Source organism: Ceratotherium simum, chromosome X (genome assembly GCF_057802395.1).
Source record: "Ceratotherium simum simum isolate JZ-2026a chromosome X, ASM5780239v1, whole genome shotgun sequence".
Classification (NCBI taxonomy): Eukaryota; Metazoa; Chordata; class Mammalia; order Perissodactyla; family Rhinocerotidae; genus Ceratotherium; species Ceratotherium simum.
The window spans coordinates 83,941,688-83,968,217 of NC_141940.1; the positions used below are offsets into that span (position 1 = coordinate 83,941,688).

At 40.5% G+C, this 26,530-nt stretch overlaps 1 protein-coding gene across 8 annotated transcripts in view; it reads right to left on the reverse strand.

Annotated features, from left to right (window-relative positions):
• Nucleotides 1-13,448, reverse strand: part of LOC147911914 (uncharacterized) — an 81,242-nt gene extending 67,794 nt beyond the window's left edge. For 2 of the 8 annotated variants that reach the window (XM_087426974.1, XM_087426971.1), the window contains exons 1-2: nt 13,182-13,446; nt 12,884-13,012 (exon numbers count right to left, since the gene is read on the reverse strand). In XM_087426974.1, coding sequence (XP_087283100.1) covers nt 12,884-13,012; nt 13,182-13,279 — 227 coding nt within the window. In that variant the 5' untranslated portion in view covers nt 13,280-13,446. Of the gene's footprint in view, nt 1-9,525; nt 10,028-11,826; nt 11,942-12,883 lie in introns of those variants that run through there. The other 6 variants (XR_015550498.1, XR_015550496.1, XR_015550497.1 and 3 more) reach the window with 5 other exon arrangements.
• Nucleotides 13,449-26,530: the final 13,082 nt, after the last annotated feature.

The window sequence follows — 26,530 nt, forward strand, 5'->3', positions numbered from 1 at the left end:
CAAATATCTGAATCAGCCTCACTCCCCACTTTAGACTAACAAAAACTTTATGAATGTTGGAATTTGTTGCTTCAGAGTTCTTCGAAGCTTTCATGTACTAGTTATGAGACATTTCCAGCCAAAATAACCTAAAAGTATTTGCAAGGAAGCTTTAAAATAAATACAGTAATAATTCAGCAAAGCAAAGTTGTATTCAGATCATACAAAAGCTCCAAGGAAATCCTCATAGGCTGAGGTGAGGTAGGAAAAGCAATTCAACATCAAGGAATTGCTTCAAGAAACAATTGCAGAAGTGTAGGATATAAGTACAACATGAAAATAAGGATCTGGGTTCAAGTCTAGACTCTACCACTTGCTAGCTGTATGACCCTGAGAAAATCACTTAACATTTTTAAATCTCAATCTCTTCATCTGTAAAAAAAAAAAAAAATGAGATTAATGAACTTTGATCTTCTTTAGATCCTTGTTACATAAAATATTATCCACCCAGCAGTATCTGCAAATATGCTTGCAATTATCTGCAAGATCTGCAAGTATCTTGTTACAAACTTGTTAGAAATGTAGAATCTCCTCAGGCCCCACCCTAGACTTTGTGACTCAAAATTTGCATTGTAAGCAGATCCATAGTTGATTTATATACATTAGAGTTTGAGCAGTACTGACTTAGGTGAAGTGGGGGGGAAATGAGGGAACTTGTATAATTTCATTAACAAATTAGGAGGCCAAAGTTGGGGGAAGGTATGAATGAAGGCTTGAGAGATATGGAGAAGTCTTGGAACTGTTACTGTGGGGCTGGATGAAAGGATGGTGGTGCAGCCAGAATGTCCCCTCAGAGATTAAAAAGCATGTCCTTACAGTGGACACAATCCAAGTATTTTTTTTTTAAGAGAGGAGATAGCAAATATACAAATACTACTATTTACTGATTGAACAATTTGTGCTAGGTACTTTTTATGTGTTATATAATCATCATAATAATTTTAACAGATAGGTGTTGTCAAGAATTTAGAACAAGCTTCTTACATATAGTAATTGTTCAATAAATGTTAACTGTTATTGTCATTTGCGATAAATACTATCTTAACCTGCTCCTTCATGAGAGGATCAAAGTAACAGACCCATATTCACTTTATTGCAATTTTAACTTCGTCAAAGAGGAAAGCGAAAGCCAACCAATGTTTGCCCAGATTTCAAATGTTGTGAGTAAAATTCCTCTTTCTAGGAAGTTGCCTGGCTTTGGCTCTGGGTTTTTCCCACTTCACTTTGAAGAGTGTAGACTCTTACCCTGGCAATAAGCAACTCTTAGCTTGAGAAAGTCAGGATAATTCTATTCTATTTATAAGAGGCAAAGCAAATCTCAGAAGAGGCAGCAGGACTTGGACAGAGAGATGGGATTCTTTGGGAAGGAATTCCTGCCAGGATCTTGAGAAAGGACAGTTTCAGCCAGGGTAGCTTACTTTGGTACTTTGGGGAGTAGGGGAAGCTTCCCTCTGAACACCCTTTAGGGCTAGCAATCCTTGCACCCCAAAGCTCTGGGCTGAGAGTGGAATCCTTCCATATCAACTGCTACTTCCGTAAGGACTATCAGAAAGGGAACTTAGAAGGCACTGAAAAAAATCATTGAAACAATAAGTGTCCAAAGCCTCAGCTGGGAACCACAAAACTTAGAAAGCTCCTTTGAGTTCAGGGGATCCAAAAAGAGGAAACACAGTAAATCCCTGTCATCCTGTCTAATTCTAAATCCCAGGCATTACACTTATGAGTGAAACCCCTGCTAATTCTCCAGTCCTGGGAACATCACCATCTGCTGCTCTCCTTCAGACTTCCCCCTTTTTCATCCAGAGCTGTTAACTCTCTCTCTCTTTTTGTTTTTTGTGAGGAAGATCGGTCCTGAGCTAATGTCTGCCAATCCTCCTCTTTTTTTGCCGAGGAAGACTGGCCCTGGGCTAACATCCATGCCCATCTTCCCCCACTTTATATGGGACGCTGCCACAGCATGGCTTGACAAGCGGTGCATGGGAGCACGCCTGGGATCCGAACCGGCGAACCTCAGCCACCACAGCGGAGTGCGCGCACCCAACCGCTTGTGCCACCGGGCCAGCCCATGTTAATTCTTTTTAAGAACGCACTCATCAGGTCCCGTTCACTGGCCTTTAGGTCATTATAATGATTCATAAGGTAGTTTTAAGCTACTGGAGGAAGGAAGCCATGTGGGATTCAAAGTGCTAAAAGAAAGCTAAGGAAGGGTGTTCTGGCAATTTTGGCCTCAAATTGCTTTGTACAGTAATAGGAACAGATTTATCACAGGAAAGGACAAGGCCACTGGGGGTGCATTGAACCCTGCACACTCCCAAAATAACAGGACTTAACCTGGAAAGCAGATCAGACAGGCCAGGCCTGCAGTAGGTTGAGAGACCTCCAAGAGAACACAAGAAGCTACCACAAAGTGAGTAAGACCAAAATAATTCTTGGTACAGGGGACACATTTGGAAGTATCTGCTCCACAAATAATGATCCCCTTATAACTCCTCTCTGATTTACAAAGGTGTGCCCATAGCTTATATTAGATGACCCTAGCCTCCTGGTCAGAGATGGTTTATCTAGGACCAGGCAACTGACTCAAGCCAGGTCCATCAGTGCCCGGTTCCCTTTGACTTGGGAATTGTAACTAAGAGAGCACCAGTACCTTTCCATGTGACTGAACTGTAACATATGAACTCAGGAGATGAAGGAGCTAGCTCTTGCCCACTGTGAGCTCTAATCTGCTAAAAGAGAAGAAATAAGTAGATATGCAGAAGGAAGCAGATATGAGACACAGATAGAAAACCAGTTTGGGTTCCCAACAACTTCCCATTTTAAACCCAGTTCATTCTCAAGATCCAGTCACATTCCTCTTGTGCTTAAACTGGCTCCAGCTGGTTTCCACCCTTTGCAACCAAAGGATAGAAATGAATAAATAAAATGTCTAAAGGGGCAGTTGCTTCTCAGATCCTGGTGACTGCCACCATGCAACAGTATAGGCCTAGTGATGCCATATGTTTCAAGTTTTTCAAGAAAGCTGCAAATCTATATTTTACATGAAATCTTCCACCTTTTATACACTGGTGATGAAATCAAATTTTAGAAAAGCATGGTTCAAGATAAAGTATGTCTGTGGTCTGAATGTAGTTTGTAGGCCCTTGAAACGTGACTGAAACAGCACATAAAACATTGACCAGCTTAAACTAGTTTTGCTTCCTTAAAATAGGTTGTTGATTAATCAAATCTTGCTCAATAACAGAGACAGCAGGAACCCATAGCCCCAGGATGACCCCAGAACAAAGAATCTTCAGAAATGTTGCCACCTGAGCCCTTTACAAAGTGAGAAGTCCTTCAATAAGGAAAGTCTGGCTTCCAGCAACTTGACTACCATATATAGACTGATTTGAGACTAGTTAATCAGCTTTTGCCCCTAACTCCTTAAATTTCGCCCCGAACCCTGGATTGAAGACATAGACTTAAGAGCCTTGCCTCCTATCTCCTTGCCACTCGACCTTGTGATAAAGCCTTTTCTTGTCTCAAAACTCAGTGCCATAGTATTGTCTTATATGTGCATTGGACAGCGGGCTCAGTAACACGACCTCAGTCAGTAAGCTTTCTGTCTTACCTGCTGCTTCGTTTCTTCTTAGATCTTTTATCTATTACTTTATTTTTCATATGCACTCATTTGTGCACTGCATTATACTGCCCACAGAGCCCAGAGTTAGTGACCTAACTTGATCTATTTCCTTTCTGGTCTTGCTGACTAGCTAGCTAAACACACCATAACACTTAAAAATGTGGATTGTGGATCCAAACTATTTGGGTTCAAATTCAAGTTCTGCCAATTATTAGCAGAGTTTTTCCAGTTTCTTTATAGGTATGGTCAGAGATTTGGAGTGCTGTAGTTTCTCCATTTATCAAATGGAAATAATAAATTCAGTGCTTAGAGTAGTACCTGTCACTTTTATTATTGGTGTTGTTATTATTATTAATTATTAATTGTTGCTTGACTACCTGACTAGTAGCCATTTCTACTAATCTGACCTCCCAGAAAGTACAGATCTCATCCCTTTTCCCTGATCTGCAATGACTCTTGGGGCTCAATGAATGCTCAGGTTTGTGTCTACCTTCTGGCCCCAGTAATTTTTCTGGTCTCTGTTGACTGATGCTCAGTGGCAAAGATGGCTCTAGTTTCCTTTTTAGCACTGGGAGCAGATCTTTATGCAATCCTTAAGGTTTTTAATAGTAAAGAATGGCTTTTATGGAAAGTGCTCCTAATACTGTGCCTATATAAAACAGAGACTCCTTTATTTATGGTTGTGTCCTGGATTCTGTCTACTTCTCCAGTCTTTTTTCCTGCCACTGGCCCAGAACCTCCTTATGCTCCAGCCATAATGAAACACTCACTATTTCCTAAACACAACATCTCTTTGGAACTTCCATTAATTTACACATGATGTTCCTTCCATCTACAATGCCCTTCCTTTCTCTACTTGTCTACCTTGAAAACTCCTATTTATCCTTCAAGACTCAAACATCACTTTCTCCAGCAAGTCTTCTCTGACTCCGTCACCCCCAATGTCACCCACATCCTTCCTGCTCACGTTAATGATCTGCTTACTTGTCAATTTCCCAATTCCTCCTTCCTTGAGTTTATTCAACCTCCCTTAAGCCCTCAAGGCACTTATCTACAAAGTGGGTATAACTTTATCATGAATTTAAATGAGAATCATGCAAAGGGCTTAGCATGGTCCCTGGCATATAGTAAGTGATCAACAAATACTAGATGTTAGCTAAAGCTTTGTCTGTCTCCCAGCTGAGCTCCACAGCAAGGTTGAAGTTTTATATTTTGTATTCCCAGCCTCTAGGACAGAGCTAGCCACATAGAGTGCATGTATGTTGAATGAGCAAATGATATGAATGAATGAATGAATGTTGCTTCCCCATTTCAAAACCATCTGCCTTATATGTGTTAATAGTTAATATATATAGCCAGGTTTAATTAAGCCAAAAGTGCAGATCATATTCTGCTTCAGCAGAAAAGCATTCTGAACCCCTCTGAATATTTTCTGCTCTACTACCATGCCATCACTGACCAGCAAAAGTGCAAAGAGTTCTCTAACATTACCCCCTCCCTAACCCTACTCTGTCCCCCTCTAACTCAGATTATGTTGATGATCATTACCTTATATGATTATATGGTTCTTCCTACTTAGAATACCTTTTCCCCTCCATTCTGGCTATCCAAATCCTACCTATACTTCAAGTGAAGCTAGGCTTCACAGAGAAAATAACAATTGAATTGGGTATCATGATATGCATAGGAGCTTACCAAAAAGAGAAGAATGGAGTAGAAGGAAAGGTAGCGGTGGGATAGTATATGTTGTAAGAGGGAGAAGGACATTTCTGGAACTCCTGATAGCGTGAACAAAGGCATGGTGTTTGTGAAAGACCATGGCATGTTCAAGTAGTAGCAGTTAGTTTAATGTGCTTCCTGTGAGGAGGAAAAGTCACAGGCAATAAACATGAAAGGTAGATTGAGGACAGACTGTGAAATGTCTTACTAAAAGGCAGAGATTTAATCCTGTAAGTGATGGGGAGTCTTTGAAGGATTCTGAACATGAGACTGGCAAGGTAGGAACACATATTTTAGAAATATCCTAATATGTAGACTAGATTGGAGTCTGTATTAGTTTGCTAGGACTGCTACAACAAAGTACTAAAAACTGGGTGGCTTAAACAACAAAAATTTATTGCCTTACAGTTCAGGAGGCTAGAAGTCTGAAATCAAGGGGTCAGTAGTGTTGGTTACTTCTGAAGGTTGTGAGGGAAAAGTCTATTCTAGGCTTCTCTCCTTGGCTTGCAGATGGCTGTCTTCTCCCTATGCCTCTTCATATCATCTTTCCTCTATGTGAGTCTGTCTTTGTGTTCAAATTTCTCCTTTTTTTTTGAGTATACCAGTCATATTGGATTAGGGCCTGTCCTAATGACGTCATTTTAACCTGATTATCTTTGCAAATACCTTATCTCCAAATACGGTCACATTCTGTAGTACCAAGAATTAGGACTCCAACACATTTTGAGGAACATAATTCAACCCTTTAACAAAGGCCATAGAGATTGGAGGCAGATAAAACAACAGTAAAGCAGCTATTTTCACAGGCCAGGTCAGACATGATGAAAAATTAAGCAAAGACACTACAAGTAGGGATGGAGAGGATACAAAGATTCAAGAAGCAGAATCTGGAAGGTAAGGAGAAGGAAGAGTCATAGATGACTCTAGGCTTTACTATTTGGTTGACTATGTGACTGTTGGTCAGGGATAGAAATGGGAGTGGAGGGTTTGATGAATTCAGTTTTAGACATATTAAGTGTGAGATGTCAAGTTAAAATGTCCAGTTAACAGATGAATGGGTGAGTCTAGGCTCAGGAAAAACATTCAGCTTAGAGATGTAGATTTGTCATACAGGCTTTCCTTAGCATATAAATGGCAGCTGAAACTCTTAAGTGGACCACATAACCGAAATAAGGATTATTGGCAAGAGAAGAGAATGAAAAGAGCAGTCAGAGAGGTAGGTGGAAATCCGAGATAGAGAAGTGTCATGGAAGACAAGGAAGGAAAGGTTTTAAAGAAGGAAGGAATGTACGACAGCCTTAAATGTGGTAGAGAATCAAGTACATTGAAAACCTGAAGAGAGAGCTCTGGACATGACATTTAGGAGATCTTTAGGCCACTTTGGCAAGAGCAGTTTCAGTAATTATTTAAATGGAAACTGCAGAAAAAATGGGGTGATAATTTGAGTAAGTGTTGTTGAAAAAACAGATTTGATTTAGGCCAGGGAAAGAATGTGTTTGCAAGCTGAAGATTATGCAGTATAGCATAATAGTCAAGGTGTAGACTTCATAGACTGGGTTCAAATCTCAGCTCTGCCACTTATTAGCTGTGTAAACTTGGGCAAGTTGCTTGACTTTTCTGTGCCCCAATTTCCCTAAGTGAAAAATGGGTGAAATAATAGTACTTACTTCATAGGATTGTTGTGAGCATTATATGAATTAACACATGTAAAGTGTTCAATAGAGTGCCTGGCACAGAGTAGGTCTTCAATAAATGTTAGCAATATTAGGTGGTGATGGTTGGATAGGTAGGAGAACCAAAGAAGAAAAAGAAGTTGAAGAAGATTAGAGAGAAGGAAACTGATAGAACAACTTCTCAGAAGGCATGAGAGAATGGGTCCTCTTCTACTTGCTAGCTGTGTGACCTTGGGTAACGTACTTTACTTTGCTGTGCCTCAGTTTCCTCATCTGTAAAATGGAGATGATAACAGTGCCTACCTCACAAGGTTATTGTGAGGATTAAATGAAACGATACATGAAACACACTTCCCACTGGGAAGGACTTGGGGAGAAGGATAGTGAATAGCTTAGAAGAAATCATGTGTGCCAACAAGACTGAAAGTTAAAAAATGTTTCCAAGTGAATAATTTTCACAATTTCATGATAGAGTAAAACAGTGCTATAAAATCTTGTGATGTTTTCTTAAAAAGGTTAAGCATTCTTCTAGGGCTAATAAATATTTTGTGATTTTTTTTTTATTAAAGTACACTGAAAGGACTTTTGTATTTAAGTAGTTTCAACAGTGTTGAAACCTTTTTCAGATAATTATGTTGTAAAACAATGGTTAGTATGAAATTAAGTTGTATTAGTTGACATGAATTCAGCAATAAGCTTGCTAAGTTTTTCTTACCCAAAGCATAAAAACATAAACCATCTTGATTGCGTTAAGATGAACAATTGAAGATTCATCCTTACTAAAGTAGAAATTTACATAAAATAATTGTTGATTATTTTCTTTAAAAATGGCTTCCTATCTCACTCAGAATAAAAGCCAAAGTCTTTACAAGGCCCTATGTGATCTGGCCCTCTCTGTCTCTCTGACCTCATGTCCTACTACTCTCATCCTCTCCACTCCAGTGATACTGGCCTTCTTGCTATTCCTCGAATACATCAAGCCTTTTCACATTCTATTTCCTCTGTCTAGAACACTCTTCCCTCAGGCATTCACAAGGCTGGCTCTCTCAGTTCATTCAGATATATTCTTAAATATCACCATATCAGAGAAGCTTTCCTTGACTGCTCTATATCAAATAGCTCTCCCCAATCACAAGTACCTTATATCCTTTCTCCTACCTTATCCCCACCCAAAAAATACCTTATTATTTATTGTCTTTCCCCTCTACCAACACACCTTCATTAGAATATAATCTCCAAGAGGGCAGGGACTTTGTTTTGTTTATTGCTATATATCCCTAGAGTCTTGTGCAGTGATGGCGCAGAGTGGATTCTCATTATTTGTTGAATTAATGAATATCATAACACAATGTACTTTTGTGTTGATACTATTGTCTATCATAGCTCCCTACCCTTGAAGGCTGAGCAACAACTAGGAAGGAGCTCAGACCATAGGACATGTAAGGGCAAGCTGTTTAATCTAGGCAAGAAGAGCCTAGCTCACCAGATCCAGGCATTCCAAAAGGGAAACAAGGGGTCAAAACTACTGCTAGTAAAACACAGAGAGAGACGGCAATGTTCTTTCTGCAATTATTCCTCATGAAACCCTTTTGCCTCTGCATAGACAAAATTCTCTATAATCCCAGGAAGCAGAATACATGACACCAAACAATTTAAATTACTCCAGGGAAGCCACTTTAAGCCCTTGGAGAAGGATTTCTATTGCTTGCCTATAGTACTTGTTAGTGGGTTCACAAACCTTTCATTGTCCTAAAAAAGGAATAACCATATTTCAGCAATGGTATTTTATGACAGCTAAGAACTGCCTAGTTCCCATATCCTGCAACTAGAAACTTTCGCAAAGAAAAACAAACCAACATGAACACAAAGGGACAATCAAATGTTAAAATGGAAACACAGCAGTCTCTCACATGTTCCATGCATACCAAATACAGGAGGCCGGCCATGGAAGCAGCACATAGGAAGGAGGAAGTCAAGATGGTGGCATAGGCAGACTCTGAACTCACCTACTCCCACGGACACAGCCAATTTACAACTACTCTTGGAAAAATTACCCCTGAGAGAGAACTGAAAACTGGATATGAGGACCTCCTGCACAAACGACAATCCTAATTAAGGTGGAAGAGACAGAAATTCCCTTCTGGAGAAAAAAAAACGCCACTTTCACAAGCTGCAGTGCTTCACGGCTGCCCGGGAGCAGCCCAAAGGTACACAGCCCTCCCTGGAGGAGTGGGGCCTGAGCCTGGGAGCGCCCCCACTGTAGGCATTCTTTGGACCCAGCACAATCGAGATGAGTGGCATAATATCTGGCTTTGCTGGCTACTAAAACATTGGGGAGTACCCAGAGAAAATCTGGTCCACAAAGAAACTAAAACCGGCTCTTAAAGGGCCCACACACAAACTCACCCATTTCAGAAAGCAACCTAAAATCACCAGAAAGAAAGGTACACAGCCCTTTGGGGAAAAGAGACTCACCTGATAGGCTCTGAGGGCATCTCGGTGAGAGGTGAGACTTCTCCAGGGACTGGGACATTAGTGGCAGCCATTGTTGTGACCTGGCGTGGGCGTGCTAACACAGAGGCCATTGGAGTTCTCCCTGGGGCCAGCTAGCCCAGGGTCTGCCCCACCCACTAGAACACTGATTTAAACCAGCTCAGCCAGGGCAAGCAGCCCACTTTAGGTACTGGCCCCACCCAACAACAAGCCCTCAGGCAACTTGTGGGCCTGCTAAGGGAGCTGCCTGGATTCGCCACAGCCTGGTGACTGGGTCCACCTCTGTAGGGCAGGGTGTGTGCAAGGAGCAGGTGGAGAGTGTGGGGCTCTCGCCGTGGAGAGACTGGGTCCACTTCAGGAGGTCGGGGCTCGCACACGGGGCAGGACTGTGTTGACTGTGTGTGTGGACCTGTAGGTGGTGGGGCTTGTCAGCTGCAGAAGACTTGTGCTTCTCAAAGAGCCACATAGGAGGTCGGCCCCACCTTCCAAAGCCTGAAACAATTGAGTGCTCCCCTGCCTGAGGCCAGCCCCCCCCAGCTGCAATCCTCAGAGAGCTGACAAGAGACCTAAGGGCTAGAGGCTTATAGGAATTGTAAGCCCCTGAGCCTAACAACCTGCCACGCTGGGGGCCTGCTCATTTAATAGAAATATGGCAACAGGATTGTGCTATTAGACCTTGCAGCCAACTGTGCTGGGACACCCCACATCCGATTAAGAGACCGAAGGGTCCACAACAACTACACGCAGCTGAACATTACAACAGCTGGCCAGCGGCATAGCTCAACCTCCCTGGGCACTTACAGGAAGAACAACCCTGCCACAACAGACGGACACACATAGCCCACACAGGGGTCACTCCTGAAACATTTGCAACTGGAGAGGAGAGGGAAGCACACTGCCAGGCCTCCTAAGGCATAGTTTATATAAGGTCACCTCTCCGAGAGCAGGAGACATAGCTGACCTACCTAATACATAGACACAAGCACAGGGCAAGAGGCAAAATGAGGAGGCAAAGGAATATGTTCCAAGTCAGGGAACAGGACAAAACCCCAGAAAAGGAACTAAGCAAAACAGAAATGAGCAACCTACCTGACAGAGAATTCAAACAAAGAGTGTTAAGGATGCTCACCGATCTTGAGAGAAGAATGGATGAACTCAGTAAGAATGTCAACAAAGAAATGGAAGATATAATAAAGAACTTATCAGAAATGAAGAATACAATACTGGAAATGAAAAATTCACTAGAGGGACTCAAAAGCAGAGTAGAGGATACAGAAGAATGGATCTGCAAGCTGGATGAAAGACTAGAAGAAATCACCCAAGCTGAGCAAATAAAAAAGTATTAAAAAGAGTGAGGACAGTCTAAGGGACCTCTGGGACAACATCATGTGCACTAGCATCCGTGTTATAGGTGTCCCAGAAGGAGAAGAGCAAGACAAAGGGACAGAGAATCTATTTGAAGAAATAATAACAGCACATAGTTCCTTCCCCACCTTCCATGTAAGGGGGTGGATAGCAGAGTTCAGTGGATATGACATGTACAAGTAGCTGTTGGCTCTGGGACAAGACTGTACTCCTACTGATGAAAGTAACCAGAAGAGTTCCAGTTGAATTCATGTTTCCTTTGTTTTTAGGAGCCCATAGGCCAGAGAAAGAATCCTAAGTGAGGCTTTATTCTTTAACTGAATCCAGTGGACTGAATGATATGGCCATTCAAAATAAGGTCATTTTGAGGTTTGGAAAACCAATTGAGGAGAGAGGGGATGGAGAAAGATGCTTTAGTTAAATGTTGCCTCAGAACCTAAAACTGACTCATGCTCTTGATGGGAGTTGGCACTGAGGATGCAATGAAACCCAGCACATTAAAGAGGGGAGGGGCTCTGTGCCTTGAATTTAATACCAGAGACAGCTGAACTGGTAAACTGCAGAGCGCTGGGAGCTGTGGCATTACACTGACCAAGAGTAACTTTCAAAGTGAAATACTAGCCCTAAAACCTGAAACAACATGTTTCCATCTCTTTGACTTGTGAGATATCATTAGGCTCCACCTAGTCTTTCCACCCTCCCTAGGCAGAAACATGAGAGAGACAAACATGGAAGAGATGTCACTGGTCTGTATGAGGCCTTCTAACAAGTCTCCACCACACCAGTTTTTTTTTGTAGTTGTGTTTTTGTTTTTTTCTTTTTTACCAGAGAAGAGAGCTGGTGAAGCCCTCTTCCCCAACACAATCTTCCTAACTGGACATGGGCATGGGAATGACAGACCAGCCAAGGTGGCCTTACCTTTCCCTTTGAAGCATCCTGCCCCTCTCTCTTTGTATGCTATTTTGACTCGAGTTCCTATCTCTTCGAGCTGAAGCTCTCAGTCACTTGGGCTTAGGCATATGGATGCCTGGTACTAAAAAAAAGACAATAAACGGGAACCATTGTACCTCTAATATGACAGATGCTTGGTAAATGTCAGAATCAAATTCAACATTCATCTCCATATTCTAGGAAGAAACCTTGCCCACCAGTCTCTTAAGAAAGGAGTCAGTGACGCCTCTCGACATGGTCTTGACATATTACAGACACCACTCAGCAGTAGGACCAGCTACAGGCAATGAATCTGGGATTCAATAAATATTTGTAGAATGAATGTTTTCAAGTCATCTGCACTGCCATGGCACCTCTCAGGAAACAAATTTTCCCCTTCAGCTAAAACTGCAGAGCCAATTAACTCTGCAGTTAACCACTGTGCAATTTGGCAACATTGCCCAGGGTACACCTTCTGAGAATCAACTGGATGTTAGCATCAAGTATAGAGGCTGGTATGAGGGAGAAAAAAACTGTCCTCTCCACACAAATTTCCCCAACACACGTAGTCTCTTAGTAAGCCGAGTCACTGCCATCCTTCTCGAAATTGAATTTCCAGTACAGATTTCCCTCAGTTGAACTAGTGCACCGCCCCTTTAAGAAGCCAAGCAAGATGGAGCCCTCCTAGCTCACAGTTAGAGGCTTTAAGCAACCTGATAGGAATGCTGGAGTGTGACAAAAAGAAAGGACGCCTACAGGGGGTAAGTCTTGGTTCTAAAGACAGGAGGGGAAATCAAGGCTCTAACCACACAACATCAAGTTCTAAGCACGCCTAATCCCCGGGTGGTAGCTCCTTTAGGCTCTAAAGCACCAACCCTCCTCCCCTCCCCTCCCCTCATTATCCCACCCCACCCTAATCCACCCTCCATGATCCTCCTTGAAAGTCTCCTTCTGTAAGGTGGTTCCTTTGCTGCCCAGCAGGGACCCAAGGGAGGGTGGCAAAAGGAAGGGGAGGGGGTGGGTAGGAGAAATGAAAGGGACTTACTTTCGTATTCTGCGCCTCCGAAGGCATCCTCTCCTCTCAGCCCTGGACCAGGGCCAACGGGGCGGGGACGGGGCCGGGGCCGGGGTTGAGCTGGTGGACCAGGGGTCCTCACTTCCTCCTACTACAAACCTAGTTAAATGGAGAGTTAGGGACAGTGGGCACCGACTAGGGCCAGTGTCTACTCGATTTTAATTACCTCAAAAGGAGACATAAAGGTTTTAGAAAGTTGACTGGGAGTGGGAGTGGAGGTGAGCTCTAAAACCCTCCTTTCCCTCCCTTTCTGGCTAGCTTCCCCCACCTGGCATTAGCGATATTCGGGGCAATGGTTTTCTTTTTTCTTCCTTGTGGTTTCTCCCAGCTGCCTGTCCCAGACCCCACCCTGCGGCTCCACCCCATCCACTGCTAAACATTCTGTCCATTACCAGCCCCTTTAAAGCTGCACCGCATAACTTGGGGTTTTGTCCTTCTTTGGCGGGCAGACAGAATGACGGGGCTCCTGGCCTTTCCAACAATGCCTCCAACTTTTCTGCTGAGTTTGGGAAGCTGAGGTTAGTTGGTAGTGGCAGCCTCCCCTCCCCCTCTACCCTGAAGCTTGCACAGTAAGCTCCACCCAAACTCCTTCTGGGCAGGCCGGGGAATGCCATACCCCACCCTGTCTCTTTTCTTTACTCTGTTTCTGGTAAAAAGTGGTTCCCTAGGCTGCCAGATAGTCAAGAGAGTTCCTGCAGCGCCCTCCTTGGCGCCACCCACTCCCGTACAGTTTCTGGACTGAAGTGGCTACAGCCAATCTCCTATCCCTGGGGCCTCTCCCCTCTGCCTGATGCCGTATGCTCAGTCTTCTCTATTTCTCATCTGTGTAAGTCTTCAGGTTTCTGACTAGAACGGGGGGCAGAGAGGGTGGGGATTCCCAGAAATGTGCTTCATGCCTCTAACTCATCCAAAACAGCAGTCTTACACCACTGCCCCACTTCATAACTAGGCAGCTGAAAGTCAGAGAAGGGCCCTTAGGTCCCATCCACAAGTACTAGTAAAACTCCAGAATGACCCATCAGAAACTATATTTAATGCCATTCTCCATTCCAGTTAATGGCAACATCTGCTTGCTCAGGCCGAAACTCCTTGACTCCTCTTTTTGTCTCATACTTCATGTCCAATTCATCAAGAAACCTATTGGTGTTGTCTTAAAAATATGTCCAGAATCTGACCACTTCTCACCATCTCCACTAATACCACCCTGGCCCCAGCCACCACCATCTCTAGATCCAGCCTTTGCCTACATCTTTGACTTGATTTATAAAAACATTGTTCACTCTCCTCTAGCCATGATCTCCTTTTTATTCCAATATGCAAATATCTGTCTGACCTCAGGGACTTTGCACTTCCTTTTCTTTCTGTCTGGTTCTACCCCTGGTGGGCTCCAATACCCTTCAGATCTTAGGGAAACTTTCCCTGACCATCCAGATTAAAGTAACTCCCTGTGGCCCAGGCACTCTCTGTGACTTTATCCCATTTTATTTTTATCAAGATACTGATCACAATCTGAAACAATCTTAAATGTATGTTTGCTTCCATGGTGAAGTGTCTCTCCCACTAGAGTATAAGCTCAGTAAGATCAGGGACTTCATCTATTTTCTTCTCTGCTCTATCCTCAGCATACTGAACAGTGGCCGCCATATATAGTAGGGGCTCAATTAATGTTTGTTGAAAGAACAATTGAAGGTGATATCTTCTAGGATCTATCTGAGTGTTATCTGTTTTTAAACAACAAACAAATCAAAAAAGAAGGCAGCAGGGCCGGCCCTGTGGCTTGGTGGTTAAGTGCGCGCGCTGCGATGCTGGCAGCCCGGGTTCGGATCCCGGGTGCGCATTGAGGCACCACTTCTCTGTCCATCCTGGGGCCGAGTCCCACATACAGCAACTAGAAGGGTGTGCAGCTATGACATACAACTATCTACTGGGGCTTTGGGGGCAAAAAATAAAATAAATAAAAAAAGAAGGCAGCAAAGAGAGACGCATCTGTTATGAACCATTTGCCCCATCTATTCTCCCTTAGAACATCCATCTAGATACCTTGCCTCTGGGCTGAGTTGGCAATGGTAGTTGGAACAGTGACCTAGTAGCTTTTGGGTTGCCTTTTAGGGTTTGCAGTTGATTGCTGGTGGTTGACTTAAGTTCTTGGTTTTGTCAAGTCAGTGCTAGGGAGGATAGTTCTTGAGGGCCTGGCTCATCTGAATTAATAGAATCTTTGTCTCTAGATGTCTTTCTTACTTTGGAGTCAGATTATCTACATACGCTCTCTCATGACCTTAAGGATGTATTAACTCATTTGATTCCCACAACCTCCCTATGAAGTAGATATCATTATTATTATTATTATTCTCATTTTACAGGTGAGAAAACAAAAGCCCAGGGAGATAGAATGACTTGCTAAAAAACACACCCCTAGGAAATGGTATTTGAACCCCGGTAGTGTGGCTCCAGATATACATACTTTCCCACTACACTATGTTTCCTCAATTAACCTTATAGTCAGTCATGGTATTGGGAAGAGCAGACATCCCAGTTTGCTGGCTGTTAACTGGTTAAAGATGAAGGGAAGCAGCTGAAATTAGGGGCGTTTGTTACATAAAACAAGAAGGATTATTTGAGCAATTCTGTAAGCTATGACCTTGAAACAAGGTCATATGAGGCAGCCACTTCCCTTTTCCAGTGGAAGGACCTATGGATGTTTAGCCTTAAGAAGAGAAAACTCAGGAGGACAAGAATCCTGTCTTTTAGGCCTGTCTTAAGCTATCATTGACATGTCCTTGATTGCTTATCCATGGTGTGTCCGAACCTTAGCTATCTGCCTACTCATAGAAGCTACTCAGCTAAGCCCAATTCTCTGGACTTCGGGCCACGGATGACGGATACCTCTTGCTAGGTCGCTGCCTATACCTGAGCATGATACCATGGAGAAGTTTAAAAGATACCATGTTTATGTTCTGAGCACAGTGCTATACACTGTGGAGCATAGACAGAGAAAGGGTCCACAGTATTAAAGGTCAGAAGTTTCCTTTAGACCCAATACTACCACTTATTTGCTATGTGACTACAGGTAAGACTGCATGCAAAGTCCCCATATTTCTCATCATACAAGGAGAAGGTTGAATTAATGGTTGCCAAGGGCTCCTTCTATCTCAGAAATTCTCTGTCAGTTTCCTTTGGTCAGTTCACTGATGTCAGAAAGTTCTTATGACAGGAAAATGCTTGGAATATTAATTTTCTGGGGAAAGTAAACACATTCCTTTAATCTCATTCCTCTTGATATTAGATTTTAGTACATACCACATAGGATGGAGTGGATGTCCAATTAATAAGGATTTACCTTCTTTGGAAATGGTTTGAAACTGTAGATTACACGGCTACGTCTGGTGTCTTTGCTATGTGAACCTTCCCTATTGGCCATAATAGCTTATTCCAGGGGGAGATCCCTGGCCCAGAGGGGAAAGTTACTTTAAAGCTGGAGAGAAAATCCATAAATTCATTCTTCTCTTGTACCAGCTGACCTGGTTCCTGTCCTTTCTTATTTATTTATTTATTTATTTATTATTACAGTAACATTGGTTTAAAACATTATATCAGCTTCAATTATACATCATTATATTTCAACTTCTGTATAGATTGCACTGTGTTCACCACCTAAAGTCTAGTTGCCATCCCACCATATGCATGTGCTCTTTTACCCCTTTTGCCCTCTCCCCACCCCGTTGCTCTCTGGTAACCACCAATATATTCCCTGTATCTATGTGTTTGCCTGTTGTTCTTGTTTTCTCTTCTACATGTGAGTGAAATCATACGGTATTTGGCTTCTTCCATCTGACTTATTTCACTTAGGATAATACCCTCAAGGTCTATCCATGTTGAAGCAAATGGCAAGATTTCGTCTTTCTATGGCTGAGTAGTATTCCATAATGTTTATGGATTCCACCTTGTTTATCCATTCATCTGTTGATGGGCACTTAGGTGGTTTCCAAGTCTTGGCTATTGTGAATAATGCTGCAATGAACATAGGAGTGCATATATCTTTTTGAATTACTGTTTTTGTGTTCTTTGGATAAATACCCAGAAGTGGAATAGCTGGATCATATGGTAGTTCTATTTTTAATTTTTTGAGGAATCTCCATACTGTTTTCTGTAGTGGCTGCACCAATTTACAATCCCACCAGCAGTGTAGGAGGGTTCCCTTTTCTCCACATCCTCCCCAATACTTGTTGTTTCTTGTCTTTGTTTTTTTGTTTATTTTTTTGATGAGGAAGATTTGCCCTGTTGCCAATCTTCTATTTTGTATGTGGATTGCCACCATAGCATGACCACTGACAAGTGGGGTAGGTCCATGCCTAGGAACTGAACTGAGGTCACCAAAGCAGAATGCGCCAAACTTAACCACTAGGCCACCGGCCCGGCTCTTGTCTTTTTAATAAAAGCCATTCTGATGGGTGTGAGGTGATATCTCATGTGGTTTTGATACGCATTTCTGTAATAATTAGTGATATTGAACAACTTTTCATGTGCCTGTTGGACATCTATATACCTTCTTTGGAAAAATGTTCAGATCCTCTGCCCATTTTTCAATTGGGTTGTTTGATTTCTTGTTGAGTTCTTTATATATTTTGGATATTAACCACTTATCAGATATATGATTTAAAAATATCTTCTCCCAATCAGAAGGTTGTCTTTTTGTTTCACTGATAGTTTCTTTTGCCATGCAGAAGCTTTTTAGTTTAATATAGTCCCATTTTTTCATTTTTTTCTTTTGTTTCCCTTGCCTGAGGAGACATAGTCCAAAAGATACTGCTAGGACCGATGACAAAGAGCATACTGCCTATATTTTCTTCTAGGACTTTTATGGTTGTAGGCCTTATATTCAAGTCTTTGATCAATTTGAGTTAATTTTTGTGTATGGTGTAAGATAGTGGTCTATTTTTATTCTTTTGCATATTACTGTCCAGTTTTCCCAGCACCATTTATTAAAGAGGCCTTCCTTTCTCCATTGTATATTCTTGGCTCCTTTGTCAAAAATTAGCTGTTCATAAGTGTATGGATTTGTTTCTGGACTCTCAGTTCTCTTCCATTGATCTGTCTGTCTGTTTTTGTGCCAGTACCATGCTGTTTTGATTACTATAGCTTTGTAGTATACTTTGAAATCAGGGAATGTGATGCCTCCAGCTTTGTTCCTTTTTCTTAGGAATGCTTTGGCTTTTTAGAGCCTTTTGTTGTTCCAAATACATTTTAAGATTCTTTGTTCTATTTCTGTGAAAACTGTTGTTGGAACTGTGCCAGGGATTGCACTGACTCATTAAATTGCTTTAAGTAGTATGGACATTTTAACTGTGTTAATTCTTCCAATCCATGAGCACAGGATATCTTTCCATTTCTTTGTGTCTTCAATTTCTTTCAACAATGTTTTATAGTTTTCAGTGTACAGGTCTTTTACCTCCCTAGTTCAGTTTGTTGCTGGGCATTTTATTTTTTTGCTTGTGATTGTAAATGGGATTCTATTCTTGATTTCTCTTTCTGCTAGTTTGTTATTAGTGTATAGAAATGCAACTGATTTTTTATGTTGACTTTGTACCCTGCAACATTACTGTATTCATTTATGCTTTCCAATGGTTTTTTCTTAGATACTCTAGGTTTTTCTATATATAGAATCATGTCATCCACAAATAGTGAGTTTCACTTCTTTGTTTCCTATTTGGATCTCTTTTATTTAGTTTTGTTGCCTAATTTCTCTGGCTAGGACTTCCACTACTATGTTGAATATGATTGGCAAAAGTGGGCATCCCTTCTTGTTCCTGTTCTTAGAGGGATAGTTTTCAGTTTTTCACGATTGAATATGATGTTAGCTGTGGGTTTGTCATATATGGCCTTTATTTTGTTGAGGTTCTTTCCTTCTGTACCCATTTTATTGAGAGCTTTTTATCATAAATGTATGCTGAATCTTTTTTGTTGTTGTTCATACTCCATATATATGTAATATAGTTATAATTGTAAGACACATACAATTTTGTATCCTTTTTTCAGATAGTATTATAAAAAATATTTTTACATGTGTTATAGTATCTATAATTTTAATGGCTTTATGGTCTATCAACTGAATATATCTTTCTTTTGTCATTTTTTTTTAAATTTTTTGTTTATTGCAGTAACATTGGTTTATAACATTGTATAAATTTCAGGTGTACATCATTATACTTCTATTTCTGCATAGATTATATCATGTTCACCACCCAAATACTAATTACAACCCATCACCACACACATGTGCCAAATTATCGCTTTCGCCCTCCTCCTTCCCCCCTTCCCCTCTGGTAACCACCAATCCAATCTCTGTCTCTATGTGTCTGTTTGTTCTTGTTATTGTCTACTACTTAATGAGTGAGATCATACGGTATGTGACCTTCTCCCTCTGACTTCTTTTGCTTTGCATAATACCCTCAATGTCCATCCATGTTGTCACAAATGGCTGGATTTCATCGTTTCTTATGGCTGAGTAGTATTCCATTGTGTATATATACCACATCTTCTTTATCCATTCGTCCATTGATGAGCACTTAGGTTGCTTCCAAGTCTTGGCTATTGTGTATAATGCTGCAATGAACACAGGAGTGCATATATGTTTACGCATTGGTGTTTTCAAGTTCTTTGGATAAATACCCAGCAGTGGAATAGCTGGATCATATGGTAGTTCTATCCTTAATTTTTTGAGGCATCTCCATACTATTTTCCACAGTGGGTGCACCAGTTTGCACTCCCACCAGCAGTGTATGAGAGTTCCCTTCTCTCCACATCCTCTCCAACACTAGTTGTTTCCTGTCTTGTTAATTATAGCCATTCTTTTTTTGTGTGTGTGAGGGAGATCAGCCTTGAACTAACATCTGTGCTAATCCTCCTCTTTTTGCTGAAGAAGGCCAGCTCTCAGCTAACATCTATTGCCAATCCTCCTCCTTTTTTTCCCCAAAGCCCCAGTAGATAGCTGTATGTGATAGTTGCACATCCTTCTAGTTGCTGTATGTGGGACGTGGCCTCAGCATGGCTGGAGAAGCAATGCGTCTGTGCGCGCCCGGGATCCGAACCCGGGCCGCCAGTAGTGGAGTGTGCGCACTTAACCGCTAAGCCACCGGGCCGGCACAATTATAGCCATTCTGACAGGCGTGAGGTGATATCTCATTGTAGTTTTGATTTGAGGATGCTGAATCTTGTTGAATGCTTTCTCTGCATCTATTGGGATGATCACGTGATTTTTATTCTTCATTTTGTTAATGTGGTGTATCACGTTGATTGATTTGTGGCTATTGAACCATCCTTGCATCCCTGGGATAACTCCCACTTGATCATGGTGTATGATCCTTTTAATGTATTGTTATATTCCATATGCTAATATTTTGTTGAGGATTTTGCATCCATGTTCATCAGTGATATTGGCTTGTAATTTTGTCTGTGTGTGTGTGTGTGTGTCCTTGTCTGGTTTGGTATCATGGTAATGTTGACATTGTAAAATTAGTTAGGAAGATTGCCCTCCTCTTCAGTTTTTTGGAAGAGTTTGAGAAAGATATTAAATCTTCTATGAATATTTGGTAGAATAAACTAGGGAAGCTGTCTGGTCATGGATTTTGTTTTTTGGAAGATTTTTGATAACTGTTTCAATCTCCTTAGTAGTGATCAGTCTGTTCAGGTTCTCTGTTTCTTCTTGATTCCTTTTTGGAAGGTTGTATAATTCTAAGAATTTATCTATTTCTTCTATGTTATTCAATTTTTTGGCATATAGCTTTTTGTTGTATTCTTTTATAATTCTTTGTATTTCTGTGATATCCGTTGTAATTTCTACTCTTTTGTTTCTGAGTTTTATTTGAGCCTTCCTCTTTTTACTTTTTTTTTTGTTAGAGTGGCAATCTTAGCATTTATTTATTTACTTATTTTATTTATTTATTTATTAATGTTTTAATTTTAATTTTAATATTTTTAATTTTTTATTGATTGCAGTAGGATTGGGTTATAACATTGTATAAATTTCAGGTGTACATCATTATACTTCTATTTCTGCATAGATTACATCATGTTCATCACCCAAATACTAATTACAACCCATCATGACACACATGTGCCAAATTATCCCTTTCGCCCTTCCCCCGCCCCCCTTCCCCTCTGGTAACCACCAATCCAATCTCTGTCTCTATGTGTTTGTTTATTGTTGTTATAATCTACTACTTAATTAAGGAAATCATATGGTATTTGACCTTCTCCCTCTAACTTATTCCACTTTGCATAATACCCACAATGTCCATCCATGTTGTCACAAATGGCTGGATTTCATCGTTTCTTATGGCTGAGTAGTATTCCATTGTGTATATATACCACATCTTCTTTATCCATTCGTCCCTTGATGGGCGCTTAGGTTGCTTCCAAGTCTTGGCTATTATGAATAACGCTGCAATGAACACAGGGGTGCATGTATCTTTACTCATTGGTGTTTTCAAGTTCTTTGTATAAATACCCAGCAGTGGAATAGCTGGTTCATATGGTAGTGCTATCCTTGATATTTTGAGGAATCTCCATATTGTTTTCTATAGTGGCTGCACCAGTTTGCACTCCCACCAGCAGTGTATGAGAGTTCCCTTCTCTCCACATCCTCTCCAACACATGTTGTTTCCTGTCTTGTTAATTATAGCCATTCTGAGGGGTGTGAGGTGATATCTCATTGTAGTTTTGATTTGCATTTCCCTGATAGTTAATGATTTTGAACATCTTTTCATGTGTCTGTTGGCCATCTGTATATCTTCTTTGGAGAAATGTCTGTACAGGTCTTTTGCCCATTTTTTAATTTGGTTGTTAGCTTTTTTGTTGTTGAGATGCACGTGTTCTTTATATATTTTGGAGATTAAGCCCTTATCAGAAGTATGGTTTACACTTATCTTCTCCCAATTGTTAGGTTGTCTTTTCGTTTTGTTCATGGTTTCCTTTGCTGTGCAGAAGCTTTTTAGTTTGATGTAGTCCCAATTGTTTATTTTTTGTATTGTTTCTCTTGCCCGGTCAGACATGGTGCTTGAAAATATGTGGCTAAGACCAATGTCGAAGAGCGTGCTGCCTATGTTTTCTTCTAGAAGTTTTATAGTTTCAGGTCTTACATTCAAGTCTTTAATCCATTTGGAGTTAATTTTTGTGCATGGCGTAAGGTAAGGATCTACTTTCACTTTTTTGCGTGTGGCTATCCAGTTTTCCCAAGACCATTTGTTGAAGAGACTTTCTTTTCCCCATTGTATGTTCTTGGCTCCTTTGTCAAAGATTAGCTGTCCATAGATGTGTGCCATTGATCTGTGTGTTTGTTTTTGTGCCAGTACCATGCTGTTTTGGTTACTATAGCTTTGTAGTATGTTTTTTTTTTTTTAAGATTTTATTTATTTTTTATTTTTTGCCCCCAAATCCCCAGTAGATAGTTGTATGTCATAGCTGCACACCCCTCTAGTTGCTGTATGTGAGACTAGGCCCCAAGATGGGCAGAGAAGCGGTGCCTCGATGCGCACCCGGGATCCGAACCCGGGCCGCCAGCATCGCAGCGCGCGCACTTAACACCCAAGCCACAGGGCCGGCCTGTAGTATGTTTTTAAATCAGGGAGTGTGATACCTCCAGCTTTGTTCTTTTTTCTCAGGATTCCTTTAGCTATTTGGGGTCTTTTGTTGTTCCATATAAATTTTAGGATTCTTTGTTCTATTTCTGTGAAAAATGTTGTTGGAACTTTGATAGGGATTGCATTGACTCTATAAATTGCTTTAGGAAGTATGGACATCTTAACTATGTTAATTCTTCCAATCTAAGAGCAGAGAATATCTTTCCATTTCTTGTGTCTTCTTCAATTTTTTTGAGCAATGTTTTATAGGTTTCGGTGTACAGATCTTTCACCTCTTGGGTTAAGTTTATTCCTAGGTATTTTATTCTTTTTGTTGCAATTATAAATGGGATGGTATTCTTAATTTCTCTTTCTGCTACCTCATTGTTAGTGTATAGAAATGCCACTGATTTTTGTATGTTGATTTTTGTATCCTGAAACTTTACCATATTCCTTTATTACTTCTAAAAGTTTTCTGGTGGATTCTTTAGGGTTTTCTATATATAAAATAATGTCATCTGCAAATAGTGACAGTTTCACTTCTTCCTTTCCAATTGGGATCCCATTTATTTCTTTCTCTTGCCTGATTTCTCTGGCTAGGTCTTCTAGTACTACGTTAAATAGGAGTGGTGACAGTGGGCATCCTTGTCTGGTTCCTGTTCTTAGAGGGACAGCTTTCAGTTTTTCACCATTGAGGATGATATTAGCTGTGGGTTTCTCATATATGGTCTTTATTATGTTGAGGTACTTTCCTTCTGTATCCATTTTGTTCAGACTTTTTATCATAAACGGATGCTCTATCTTGTCAAATGCTTTCTCTGCATCTATTGAGATGATCATGTGATTTTTATTCTTCATTTTATTACCGTGGTGTATCACGTTGATTGATTTGCGAGTGTTAAACCATCCCTGCATACCTAGAATAAATCCCACTTGATCATGGTGTATAATCTTTTTGACGTATTGTTGTATGCGATTTGCTAGTATTTTGTTGAGGATTTTTGCATCGATGTTCATCAGTGATATTGGCGTGTAGTTTTCTTTTTTTGTGTTGTCCTTGTCTGGTTTTGGTTCAGGGTACTGTTGGCTTCGTAGAATGAGTTAGGGAGCTTCCCCCTCTCCTCAATTTTATGGAAAAGTTTGAGAAGGATAGGTATTAAGTCTTCTTTGAATGTTTGGTAGAATTCACCAGAGAAGCCGTCTGGTCGTGTACTTTTATTTTTGGGAAGGTTTTTGATTACGGTTTCGATCTCCTTACTGGTGATTGGCCAATTCAAATTGTCTACTTCTTCTTGATCCAGTTTTGGAAGGTTGTATGAATATAAGAATTTATCCATTTCTTCCAGATTGTCAAATTGGTTGGCATATAGCTTTTCACAGTATTCTCTTATAATCTTTTGTATTTCTGAGGTGTCTGTTGTAATTTCTCCTCTTTCATTTCTGATTTTACTTATTTGTGCCTTCTCTTTTTTTCTTGATGAGTTTAGCTAAAGGTTTGTTCTTTCTTTCTTTTTTTTTTTGTGAGGAAGATCAGCCCTGAGCTAACATCCATGCCAATCCTCCTCTTTTTGCTGAGGAAGACTGGCCCTGGGCTAACATCCGTGCCTATCTTCCTCTGCTTTATATGGGATGTCGCCAGAGCATGGCCTGACAAGCGGTAAGTTGGTGTGTACCCAGGATCCAAATCTGGGCCACTAGCATCGGAGTGCATGCACTTAACCACTACACCACAGGGGCGGCCCTGTCAATTTTTTTTATCTTTTCAAAGAACCAGCTCTTGGTTTTATTAATTTTTTTCTATTGTTTTTTTAGTCTCTATGTCATTTATTTCTGCTCTGATTTTTATTATTTCCCTTCTTCTACTGATTTTGGGCTTTGTTTGTTCTTCTTTTTCCAGTTCCTCTAGGTGCATTGTTAAATGGTTTATTTCAGATTTTTCTTGTTTGTTGAGATAGGCCTGTATTGCTATAAACATCCCGCTTAGAACCACTTTTGCTGTATCCCATAAATTCTGGCATGTTGTATTTTCATTTTCATTTGTCTCCAGGTATTTTTTGATTTCTTCTTTGATTTCTTCATTGACCCAGTCATTGTCATTAGCATTTTGTTTAATCTCCATGTATTTGTGGCTTTTCTGATTTCTTCCTATAATTGATTTTTAGTTTCATACCGTTGTGGTCAGAAAAGATGCTCGGTATTATTTCAATCTTCTTAAATTTATGGAGACTTGTTTTGTGGCTGAATATGTGATCATTCCTGGAGAATGTTCCATGTACATTTGAAAAGAACATGTATTCTTCGGTTTTTGGATGGAATGCTCTGTATACATCTACTAGGTCCATCTGTTCTAGTGTGTCATTTAAGGCCAATGATTCATTATTAATCTTCTGTTTGGATGAGCTATCCGTTGGTGTAAGTGGAGTGTTAAAGTCCCCTACTATTATTATATTACTGTCTATTTCTGTTTTTATGTCTGTTAATAATTGCTTTATATATTTAGGAACACCTACATTGGTTGCGTAGATATTTACAAGTGTTATATCCTCTTGTTGGATTGTTCCCTTGATCATTATGTAATGCCCTTCTTTGTCTCTTTTTACAGTTTTTGTTTTAAAGTCTATTTTGTCTGATATGAGTACTGCTACTACAGCATTCTTTTCTTTGCCATTTGCGTGGAGTATCTTTTTCCATCCCTTCACTTTCAGTTTGTGAGTGTCTTTACGTCTGAAGTGTGTCTCTTGTATGCAGCATATATATGGGTCTTGTTTTTTAATCCATTCAGCCACCCTATGCCTTTTAATTGGAGCATTTAGTCCATTGACGTTTAAAGTAGCTATTTATAAGTATGTACTTACTGCCATTTTTTAACTTTTTTTTTCTCAGTGTTTTAGTAGTCCTTTTCTGTTCCTTTCTTCTTCTATACAGAATTTCTGGTCTCTCCAGTTTGACCTCTGTCTGAAAGCTCTACTCTTTAACTCCCCTCCTCCCTCCTTTTATATTTTTGATATCATATCTAACCTCTTTTTCGTGCATTTGTACCCATTATGTTCTTATCATGGAAATAGATAATTTTTCCTATTTGTGGTCTTCTCTTTTCCCCTTCAATCAGTCCCTTTAACATTTCTTGTAACACTGGTTTGTTGGTGACAAACTCCTTTAATTTTTGTTTGTCTGGGAAATTTTTGATCTCTCCTTCCATTTTGAATGATAACCTTGCTTGGTAGAGTATTCTTGGCTGTAAGTTTTTTCCTTTTAGCAATTTAAATATATCGTGCCACTCTCTTCTAGCTTGTAAGGTTTCTGCTGAGAAGTCAGCTGATAGCCTTATGGGGTTTCCTTTTTATGTAACGTGACATTCTCTTGCAGCTTTTAGGATTCTCTCTTTATCTTTAATTCTGGACATTTTTATTATGATGTGTCTTGTTGTGGGCCTCTTTGGGTTTATCTTGTTTGGGGCTCTCTGTGCTTCCTGTACCTGAATATCTGTTTCCTTCCTTAGGTTAGGGAAGTTTTCATCTATTATTTCTTGAAATAGATTCTTTGCCCCTTTGTCTCTCTCTTCTCCTTCCGGGACACCTATAACACGGATGTTAGTGCACTTGATGTTGTCCCAGAGGTCCCTTAGACTCTCCTCACTCTTTTTAATTCTTTTCTCTTTTACCTGTTCAGCTTGGGTAATTTCTTCTAGTCTTTCGTCTAGCTCGCAGATCTGTTCTTCTGTATCCTCTACTCTGCTTTTGAGTCCCTCTCGTGAATTTTTCTTTTCCAGTATTGTATTCTTCATTTTTGATTGGTTCTTTTTCATATCTTCCATTTCTTTGTTGACATTCTCACTGAGTCCATCTATTCTTCTCCCCACTTCAGTGAGCATCCTTAAGACTCTTTGTTTGAACCCTCTGTCCGGTAGGTTGCTCATTTCTGTTTCACTTAGTTCCTTTTCTGGGGTTTTGTCCTGTTCCCTTACTTGGAACGTATTCCTTTGCCTCCTCATTTTGCCTATTTC